At 50.9% G+C, this 10,841-nt stretch overlaps 4 protein-coding genes across 4 annotated transcripts; 2 read left to right on the forward strand and 2 right to left on the reverse strand.

Annotated features, from left to right (window-relative positions):
* On the forward strand, positions 1-941 carry A1O9_01720 (uncharacterized protein; the record flags this gene model as incomplete). The annotated part of the gene is made up of 2 exons (XM_013410878.1): positions 1-311; positions 374-941. The coding sequence occupies 2 exons, from the start codon at positions 1-3 to the stop codon at positions 939-941; spliced, it is 879 nt and encodes a 292-aa protein (XP_013266332.1).
* A 1,362-nt stretch (positions 942-2,303) lies between these two features.
* On the forward strand, positions 2,304-2,762 carry A1O9_01721 (uncharacterized protein; the record flags this gene model as incomplete). Its single annotated transcript, XM_013410879.1, has 2 exons — positions 2,304-2,359; positions 2,528-2,762. The coding sequence occupies 2 exons, from the start codon at positions 2,304-2,306 to the stop codon at positions 2,760-2,762; spliced, it is 291 nt and encodes a 96-aa protein (XP_013266333.1).
* A 1,723-nt stretch (positions 2,763-4,485) lies between these two features.
* A1O9_01722 (uncharacterized protein) lies at positions 4,486-9,015 on the reverse strand (the record flags this gene model as incomplete). The annotated part of the gene is made up of 1 exon (XM_013410880.1): positions 4,486-9,015. The coding sequence occupies one exon, from the start codon at positions 9,013-9,015 to the stop codon at positions 4,486-4,488; it is 4,530 nt and encodes a 1,509-aa protein (XP_013266334.1).
* Positions 9,016-9,824: 809 nt separating this feature from the next.
* Positions 9,825-10,514, reverse strand: A1O9_01723 (uncharacterized protein; the record flags this gene model as incomplete). Its single annotated transcript, XM_013410881.1, has 1 exon — positions 9,825-10,514. The coding sequence occupies one exon, from the start codon at positions 10,512-10,514 to the stop codon at positions 9,825-9,827; it is 690 nt and encodes a 229-aa protein (XP_013266335.1).
* Between the last annotated feature and the right edge of the window lie 327 nt (positions 10,515-10,841).

The raw sequence follows: 10,841 nt of genomic DNA on the forward strand, positions 1-10,841 counted from the left end.
ATGAACGGAATTACATCATTCCAGCCCGCGACTAGCATATCATTAGCACTAGAATCAACTGCTCCGGAAGAAGAGCGCTGTCACAGGCTTCCAGATTCTAAAACAGCCAACCAGCGCCACGCCGCAACTCTAGGGGCGACTGGATCAGGTATTGAGGGTGTAGGTGAGCCGGGGGTAGGGCTCCAGAAAGAGTTTGTGAAGATCGACGAAGGGGTCGCCTGTGGCATCATAACTCCTACTATTGACGAGAATGCGAAGCAGGGAAAGGTGGAGGAGATGAAAGGTGACGGAGCCGGGCGAGTTGGAAAGCAGTAAGCCTCAACAATGATTCCAAGCTATCTTCTGAAGAATTCTCTGACAATTATGGCGCCAGTGAGAGAATGCCGTCCCCTGCGCTCAATGGAAACCGGAAAGACGCTATAGGCAAGGCAGGACCTGTCTCGTCTAATGGGACTCTGGTAGGGCCCGAAGGTCGCCAAGCAGAAGACAAGATGACTGAACGGAACCCTTTCAATTTCGATTGCGCCTTTGGCTATACAGGCAGGTTCGAAACACCTCCTGCTCCCCCCAAAACCCGCGGCAGCCTTCTAACTGCGATGAAAGCCGAGATCACCAAAATTGGCGTACTTCAGTCAGGTCTGCAGGCATATCAGCGAGAGATCAACAGTCGCAAGCACCACACCTTCAGCATCCGCTTCCTTGTCAATCAAAACACCGCCATTGTAGTGACTCTTGGTCAACTTGATCAGATCATACAGTACGTCAAGCAAACTCAGGAGGAAGTGGAAGCCATTCAAGATGACGAAGTGGTGATTCAAAACAAGCTGCGGATGGAGTTTCAGCAAGCACAGTCTTGGGTAGCCAAAACACGCGCCATTCTCGTTCATTCGCATGTCTTTTACAAAATCAACTTCGTGCTTCCAGGTCAGGAGCTCCATTAGCTCCCAAAACTGACGTGCATCGAAAAGATATTTAGTTTAGACGCAAGCAGCTTGTGTCGGAATGGGAATCTGATATGGCATTTGCGAACCATGGGACAGGGAAACGACGCAATGCAAATCCTACTATTTTATTCAAGGACGGCCCTGCCCAGATAGACATGTATCTCAGAACCTCCGATATCATCAGTACAAGGCACAGAAACCTGGTCTTCCTGCTGTTCCTGTTTCACACTCAATGCCGTGCTGACAAGTCTTCATCATCTTCAACCTGGCTGACCAGTGGTAGCCCGTCGGTGTCGGTGTGTAGTTCTTTACCCAGGGTGAGCTCGTTCGCCCTCACTGCCCTTTCCTTCCATTCACTCAAACTCATCCATTGTGCCTCGAAACGAACACTCGCCCTTTGCTAATCCCGCCCGGTTAGGCGGCAATGCTTGCCAAGAAAACCCTGCTGCATTCTTGATAGGGTGTGCAGCCCCTTTCTCCCTTCAACACGGTCCCCATCATTCCAAACGAGTCAAACGAGCCATACGAGCCATGGACGACGTTTCAATCAGCTGATAAGCGATCTCACCTGCGCTCATTCAAATCACGCCAACTACATACAGCACCTCCTACCACTGATTATGCACGACCAAAGCCTACTTTGATTGCTTGTGGCCTGTCCGTAATCTATGGGGCTCTCCCAGAAGATTCGAGCTGCTCTAGGAGCTAAGGGTGCTTTCCAGGCCTGTGATATCGAGCCGTGGATCGCCACTATTCCCACCCAGGGCTTGATGGAGGGGTACTGGCCACCAACAGATGGTCCAAAGCCCGAGAAAGTCAAATGGAGGAAGGTGGCGTTGCCAAATAAAGCCTCCCTCCTTTGAGGACCCTGGTGCCTGACATCGGCCCCCGTGCTGAGCGAATCAGCAGTACCTTCGGGCCTCGAAAGTCCATCCAAAACGATACATAAAATAAATATCAAAAAAGAGGGGTGTTAGAAGGCGTCCATGAGGATGGTCATATTGGGGAAAAGCCTGCAGCCGACGCACAGCATCAGACAATCCTGGTTTCACATGCCTGCGTTTCTGTTGTCCTGCAATCAATGCCGATGTCAACCTCTAATGTCTGTCTTCACCGCTAGATGGTTGTCCGTGGGTCGAGTTCATGCAGACACCACAATGTCAACATTGGAATTGCCCCTCATTGACCTCTGGCCGAAAGCTAGAGAAGCCCAAGGACGGCACCTTGCTCAATACAGCGGCCCGTCACTTTCCGTCACGCACTCTAATTCGATATTAAGATGAATCGGTGAAGATGGCCCCACCATGATTGGATCTACGTGACAACGACGTGGCCTTTAACTTCGAGTCCTGTGGAGACATGGGGCTCGCGAGAATGATGGTGCAATACCAGGATGCCGATTCTGGATTCCTGGCGTGAGAAGGAGATGAAGGAGGGACAGTTTGGCCGGGAGGGGTCGAGGGTTGAGGGTTGAGGGTCGAGGGGCATGCCAATCCCGGCGTCAATCATTATTATATAAACAAACACGTCCGACTCTGGCACCACCATTTTCTTTCCTTCCTCCTCAAGCTAAACGGTCATAGAACCTTCATCTCATCCATCCATCATTTCCCAGACCTTTTCCATCTCTACACATTTATCACCATGGCCGACGACGCAACCAAGGCAAAGCTCCGTGCCAAGTTCGACAAACTCACCCCTGCTGATTTCCAGGCCGCTGCTGGCAGCAAGGATGTCCTCGCCGACAAGGTCGCCGCTGCCTACGGGATCTCCAAGGACGAGGCCTCCAAGCAAGTCGAAGAGGTCTTTTCATCCTAGACAGACCATCCTTAGAATGTCCTCAACTTAGGACCTCGACAGACCAGTGTCCTCAATACCTCACTATCACCTCTATAATCTTCCTGTGACCGGCAACGAGACACCATGACTTTTTAATCAACACCCTTTTTCGAAGTCTGCAAATGATTTGGAACCGAAGGAAGTTGTGAGAGACAGGATGTCAGGGAGATCAACCGAGGACTGTGTTTGGGTGTGACACCAATGTGTTTGTGCAGTGTTTGAAAACTAGCATATCTATCTACTGCTGCTACATTTGACGACCACGGTTCATAGCGAAGGGATTTTCTCCGGATATATCACACACATATATACACTTTGACCAAAGGGGATACTGTGTGCTTTTGACTTTTTTCCTTGGAAAGATTTGGGAAGAGCAGCCATGCAAAAGAACCGCCTCGTCGTTTGCCTGAACCCCTCGTCCCTCGTCCCTCGCCCACTGCCCCTCGCGCGTGTATTGCTGTCAAGCCCGAGAACCCCTCATGTTCATGCTGCTTACATTACCCCTCACTCCGCCTTGCTGATGTTTTGGGCACCAACATGCCCCTCACCTGCCAACCACATGTGTGGCACCGTAGTACACCTGCAATGCAGTGCAGTGCAGTGCAATGCAGTGCGGTACAGTGCAGAGCAGTGGCAGTCGAACCTAAACTGTGGAATTGCGCGATCGCTCAGAAGGAGACAAGAGACGACACAACGACAGAGTCATCTCTCTCTCTCTCTCTCTCAACTCTCAGACATTCGTCAGTCAACTGACTGCCCTAGATAGTTCGGTTTCGCCCCCCCCCGAGCTGAGGTGAACCTAACCCGCTCGCAGGGGATGCGGGGTTCAGCTGTCTATGTACTCCATAATTATCAAGGATCATGGCAGAATCGAATTACAGGTTCTTGAAGAAAAGTCGCAAGTCGATGGACCCAAGTAAATACTTCTCAGCCTGGGAATCGGCCGCGTTGAATGCCTGCCTGGCTGACGCAACCCACCTTTCTTGACAGATGTCCGTACCCTATACACTCTACTTGATCACCCAAGCGCCGCTCCAAGGGGTGAGTGAGAGACGCAGTGTGCTTTTTTGGGGGGGAGTTTTTATATTATATCGTTCCGTTCTGGCTTGTTCTAAAACACGTGTGTACGTACTCCCGGACCTCGGTATTTCCATTGGCCCCCCAAAAAGTAATAGAAATACAAACGTACAAAGAAAGGGGAGAAAGGGGAGAAAAGAGAAGGAAGGCAGCGGGCCTATCCACGCGGACCAAAGCAGAAAACACCCCGAGGAAGGAACCAAGCATGAGGGAAGAATGGCAACATTTCCCTCCCGAGTCTATGTTTCATTGTCCCCTCCTCTTCTCGTGAGTCCCAGCGTCCTCGATGGCGAGCGTACGGCGGGCGGGCCTAGGACTTGCTTCGCTCTTGGGATCCAATAGAGTCTACTAGACCCCTTTTCCCTGCCTTGTTTTTATCAGCTCCAGGCAGTGTAGCCCCCTTCGTGTGGGAGTGTTGGCTGGACCCGAAGATCCTTGCTGCTTATTTACCTCCACACTTGTACTGTAGACATCGAGATAGAAAACCAACCATTTGACTCATATCCCCTCTTGACAGCGGTGAGAGACAAAGCATCCAGGCCAGGGAAAGAAAAGAGGGGTGGGATGGTTCGGTCTCAATCAAGCGCTGGAGGGGCTTCTAAACAAGGAAAAGCCTTCTCCCTTCTTAAACTTCCTCTTCATCGTCAAATCCGTCACCAAGCAACTCATCGTCCTCGACGACTTGAGAGTAATCCTGAGTGCGACTTGCAAAGGCATCTCTGGACCGATATGGCGCGCCGTAGCCGCCAGCGCCCGCGCCCCTGCCGCCGACTCCGAATCTGCCGCCAGAGCCACCACCGCCAGACCCAACGGGCATGTATCCTCGCGCGCTGCGCCAGAGGCTCATGACGAGCAGAGGAGTAGCTTTTGCGACGGCCACGATGCCACTGATAATGGCGACGGGGATGGCTATCCAGAGTGGATCTCCTGAGCCTTGAGATGCTCCGCCAATACTCTCACCCAGACGGATCTGGCCGAAGTTGCCAAATCCTTGTTGCTGCCATTTCGTGAAGACCCAGTAGCCGACGCCAGCGGCCGCAGCCAGAGGGATGAAAATCGCGAAGAATAGCGCCGCTCCGCCGATGCCATGCTTTTCTTGATACTCGTCTTCGTGGCCTGGGCAGGGTCGGCTTTCGAGCTTGTCTAGCTCTCGCCCACCTGAGCATGTCGTCAGTGGAATGCGTCGATATCCTGTTGGATAGTAGAATTCGATCTGTTTAGGGTTGTCTCGACAATTTTGTACGTGGTCGGGTGGCTCCATGCCAGGCACAAGTTGACAACTTCCGTCAGCGTTAAGCTCGTAATTGTAATCGCACTCAAAATCTTGTCGAGTGCAGGAACAGTTTTCAGCGATGCTGTGCAGATGGTCAATGATCTTGCCGTTGTAGCAGTCGGCATCGGTCCTCTTGCGGTGATATTGTGCTACATGGCCAAACAGGCAATTGGAGTCTTGCATCGGGTGCTTCGGCTCCCAGAGGGTATAATCACCGTTGACTGGGTTGGCCTCATCCAGCTCGCATTGCCGTTGTCGTTCCTTGAGACCGCTAAAGTCGACGTTGACGGTGGTAATGCCACGCTTGGCACCAGTCCCAATTTCACGACCCCAAAGAAGGAAGTTTCTTGAATTGTCCGATGGTAACGTGGTGATGGCGTCGATTTGCATTTCGACATTGGAAGAAAACTCGAATTCCTTCCATGTATCTCCTTCGTCGAGAGAATAATACAAGACTTTGGTAGGCTTGGACTCTTCAAGTATAACGATAATGCTGCCTTGATCACCATATTCCCAGATGTAGCTGCCCTTCTTTACTGATTTCCAAGTGATCCCAGCATCACGAGTGATAAATGTGTCCGTTGCAGCATCATCCTTCCGCAGTAGATGGTCACCAACATTGCCAACGGCCATCATCAAACCGACGGCACTTGGACTGGAGAATGTAGCTGACTTATCGGCTCGCTCGGTATAACTGTGGATGTGCAACGAACATTTTTCAGTGGCTTTACCGGCTTCACCAACACATTTATAGTCATTCCCCAAAGCATCTTTCTTGGGTGGTGGCAGCAAGGCCCATTCTGCTCCATCATTGTGGGTAATCATAGATTTCAGCTTCTTCTTCTCACCATCGTTGGTTTCGCCGATGTTGGAGACAACATTGACCATGGCAACGCCTTCAAGCCCTTGCATCTTCTCAAAGTCGACATAGCCTTCTGTGTCACGATTGACTGCGTTGATCGTAAGAACATACGAGGTCCCATTGCTGTTAGATTTGATAATCGTGCCATATTCGCGATCTGGTGCCGTACTAACCGTGACATGGAGGAAGACTGCGTGCGTGGAGCTATCAAGCACGGTATATGCTTGCTGATGTGCGACTTGGAAGTTCTTCGGAAATTGTGCTGAGGCAAATGTTCTCCCATCGACACTAGCGTCGACCTTCAAACCTTGCTTATCGTCCGCTTTGGCTGCCACAATAATAAATTCCGACATCGTGGCAAAATCCAAAATGTCGGGGAAGTGTACGTTCGAATCACCAAAGAAGTTTTCACTGGACAACAGTCTCAAACTCTTGTCTGGGTTTTCGTCCTCATACTGTTCACAGTAGATGAGTTGTTCCGCATTGGTTCGACCTTCTCTTGTGATAAACTCGCACTTGCGAGCATATCTCACAAGAGTTTGCCAATTGTCACCTCGATCCTTTGAGTAGAAGACATTGGTATGGTCATCTTTTCCTACGGCCCCAGACCAGAGCAGCCAGTCTTTGTAATCTGGATGGAACTTCAGCGTCGGCAGTCTCAGATTGCTGGGTCTCTCAGGTGCTTCAAACATGTCGAACCGAACTCCACGATCAATGGTGTAGTGGACGGTTCTGGAACCCGTCAGGAAGAAGACAACATCATGCTGATGTGGGTTCGGAGCAATAGCAGTGATGGGTTCATTTTTCAGAATAGGATTCCAGGTCTTGCCATGATCACTGGATAAGAAAATGTCCTGCTCACTTGTACGCATGACAATGGTTTCATCGGTTCCAATTGATGTGTCAGCTCTTTCGAGATAATACCATTCGGAGAACCGTTGAGCATCGAAGTATGTCTTCTCGACGGTTATGTCTCCAGAGATGGGCTTGAGTACCGCGTCCGTGCATGGGCGATCGATATCTTTGTCCAGCTCTTCACCACCTTTACGAGTGCATCCATTGCCAGGTATCAAGCGCCAGCCAGACGGGCCTCGGAAAGTACCTTTTCCATCCTTGCATTCTCCCTTGGGGATGGGAATGGTCGATGCTGGATTACATTTCGTGAGGTCATCGGGATCTCGGACAAAGTTGTAGTCGCACTCAAAATCGGCGATTGAGCACACGCAAGGTTCAAATTCAGGCACGGGGTCCTTGAATTCCTCGTCAATGAAACAGTCGGCGTCGGCTTTGCGCCTGGTGAAAAACTGCTTGTGTCCCATGACACAGGTAGGTTTGCCGCCTTCATCGACACGAGCAGGCCACCGCTCAAAGTCCTTGTCCTTACAAGCACGCTCATGTAGGCCTTCGAAGTCGATCTTAAAGATGTGCCACTCCGTCTTGGAGCCAGACCCATGAGTGCCCATCAAAAGAAACTTGAGTGTGGTAGAGTCCGGGACGGTTGTGATAAACTTGGCGCGGATCTTTGTATCCAGGTCAGCTTTCTTCCAGCTCTTCCCGTGATCAATCGAATACATGAGATGACTGGTAGTGTCTTCATCGTAGACAGCCACAATCACAGCACCTTGATTGCCGAATTCATAAAGATGAGCTCCGTCCAGCCCTTCGTACCAGGTGACGCCGGCATCATCCGAGACGTATAAGTCGCCATCCTCGTAAGGTTTGAGATATTTTCCTGTGTTTCCCACGCCCATGACAATACCAGGGGCTGGGCTGGAAAACATCCTTCCACCTTGTCGAGCATCAGTTACAGAATGGAGGTGTAGGTTTTCCTTTCCGGCCTTGAGAAGCTGGAATGTTCTACCGTCGTCGAAACTGATCTGGGACTTGATCTTTTTCTCTGCAACGATGGAAGCCTCGACCTCCTTATAGTTATCCACGGTGTTGACAAGCACGATACCTTGAATTGTTTGAACTTTTTCAAAATCCACCCGTCCATAGATATTTCTGTTTGTATGATCAATGTTTCGGGTGAAGTATGTACCGTTGGAATTCGAAGTGAAGAGGTAGCCCATGGGGTTGGAGGGCCGGGAACCGAGGACATCGACCTGCATACTATAGTTTGTGCTTTCCAAAATGGTGTATGCATCCTCATCAATACGATGCTGACCAAATTCGGCTCGGTGCCATTCCGATGCGTCTTTGGTGACATACAAGGCCAGCTCATCAGTGCCCTCGGACTTTGAGGCAGCAACCACGAACCCTTTGACCGAAGCCATGCTGATGATGCCAGTGACGGCGCGGCCGCCGTCCAATTGTGGCTCGATGCCTTTTGACTTGAAATAATCATCAGAAACCAGTAGCCGGTTGTCCTTGGGCCAGGGAGAATAAAGGCCTTCGACGATACAGAAGATTCGGTCGTCGACCTCGGCAGCGATGTCCTCGGCGAAGCTGGGAGTGCTCACAGCCCACTGACATCCTCTGGTCTGGCTGCCTATTCGGTTGACGGTTTTGAAGTCGTCGTCGGTATAGATAGCAAGCTCGGTGCATGCCAAACCCACGCATTCCTCGCCATTCCAGATGACTCGTTTGGCATCTCGACCATGGAAGCTTAACGGGTTATTGCGGAACAGGGCGAGGCCTGCACCTGAGTTGAACTTCCTCCATGTCTCTCCGCGGTCTGTAGTGATCCAATGGTCGTGGCCTAGGCCGAGAATGTATGCGCGGGCAGGATCCCACGGGTGCGGCCAGAGATCCCAGGCACTACCTGACTGGCCGGAATCATTAACTTCCTGCCAGGTCTCACCGGCATCGAGACTGCGCCAGACTGAGCTTGTCTCTTTATTATGGCCGAGGATGACGTTGGAATCATCAAAGTAGAAGAGGCTTTCTAGGGGATCATCGAACTTTGTAGAGGTGATGGTCGGGCCATCTTTTTTGGCGCAGGCAGGCTGCGGGTTGAGGAGAAGGAGTAGGGCGAATGACGAGGCGAGGGCGCGACGACAAAAGGACCGGATTATCATGGTCAACTAACACATCGAGTGCGAAGGCGAACTGGACCGGTTTGAAAGAGAATCGAAAGGATTTCAAGAGGAGATACAATGGGAAAATGAGTTGTGGTGAGTAAATGAACAGATTGGTCCCTTTTCTGATGAAAATGAACGAAAACGAGTTGCCTAGTTGGTAAACTTGGATTAGCAGCAGTGAGGAGTGAACACCAATGCCTGGCGAGCAGCTTTTGACAGCCTGGCTTCCTCCGTACTCTTTGCACTATACACGCGTATCAGATTCCTGGCCCCCAGTCGCACCTCACGACTCACACCTCACGCTCACTACCTCCAAGCCGGCAGGATGGCCAATCATGCGCCGTGTTTCACAATCTCTCTGGGAAAGCCGATACTCTACCGTGTCTCAGGATACTATTCGTAGCAGCACCACCTACCTAGCTGTTTATTCAACGCTCGTTCACAGTGCTCCGTACATGAGGTATGACTTAATCACCACCGTATCATCCCCTGCACTCATTGCCATTCTCATGGTACGAGGCCATTACATGGATAGAAACTGGTGTCTCACTGCTTGATTACTACCTAAAGTAGCCCTGCCATCCCAGTCGTTTAGACCTACGGGTGGGTAGCTGTCCCCTGAGTCAAAATCTCCTGGCCACCGAGAAACGGGCATGCCATCATTGATATCATCCAAAACACGCTCGCTCAACATACAAATGCCTTCAGTACTGATACAGTCCATGGAAATATCCCACAGTTCGCTCTGATCGCTATAAGACTCCCTCAACAAACTAGTATTACCGCCTTCAGTATTGCACTTGTTTTCATTTCAGCTTGAATTTCCGAAAAAATCGCTTCACTTTGGATTCTTCCGTCGGTAGGGTGTCCCAAATGGACATTGGGTTGCCGTCCAGATTCAGCTGTGGTCGCTCCAATGGGATTTGATTAACCTTGACATGGGTTGGTAATGGCAATGGAGGGATTTCCTCGGGCGCTCGGAGATCCGGTCTGGTGAGCGTCATGTGGAGAGTCATTTCACGTTCTGTTGTGCTACCCCGTGCATATGACTCGGTCTTCCGACGCAGAGAGAAGGGCCGCAGACTTCCGCTAGCCTCCATGCTGTTCTTTTGAACAGGTCGGTGCATCTGGAACACGGGGTCCTCAGGTGTTCTAGGGTCATAAAGAGTGTCTGGTTCATCTGCATCGTCTCCCTCATCTCCAGAAAGCTCAGGAGTATCATCATGGAAGAAGGTTCGATTTGTGTCTTGGAAAGGTTGCGGGCTTGTCATTGGCCTTGCCGGTAGCCGTTGATTGTTCCCTTTGACAGAAGGGAATCCAAATTCAACCGCTTCGTCAAATTTTTGCGGAGATGCCAGATAAAGCCGAAGCTTTAGGCGAGCCGCTGGGTCCTGATAGTGGGTCGCTCGGGGATCGATGGACGATAAGGATGCTTGAGACCTAATGTGTTTGATGGAAAATGACGGCGAGCGGTTTACAGATGCTGGGGTAGGCATGGCGGGTGTAGATGGTGGCTCGCCTGCTGGGGTGGGAGGTAGAGGCAGACGTGGTCGAGAAGATGATGTAGAACTGCGTCCACGTCGAATAGACAGACTTGACAACGAAGTTTTCCGCTTTGTGGGTGGTCTGAGATCAGAAAATGACGCTGTTCTTCGTGCTGTCTGTGCAATTGCCTCGTGGTAATCATCAAGCCTCAAATCAATGTCTGTTTCATCATCCAACCACCGAAAGCCATCTATTGAGTAGTCGCTCATATCGATGGCCGAGTCTACCTTGTCTTGACAATCGTAATCGAGATTCTCCGAGTCGACTATGGTCTGATC

Source organism: Exophiala aquamarina (assembly GCF_000709125.1).
Source record: "Exophiala aquamarina CBS 119918 chromosome Unknown aczIA-supercont1.1, whole genome shotgun sequence".
Lineage (NCBI taxonomy): Eukaryota > Fungi > Ascomycota > Eurotiomycetes > Chaetothyriales > Herpotrichiellaceae > Exophiala > Exophiala aquamarina.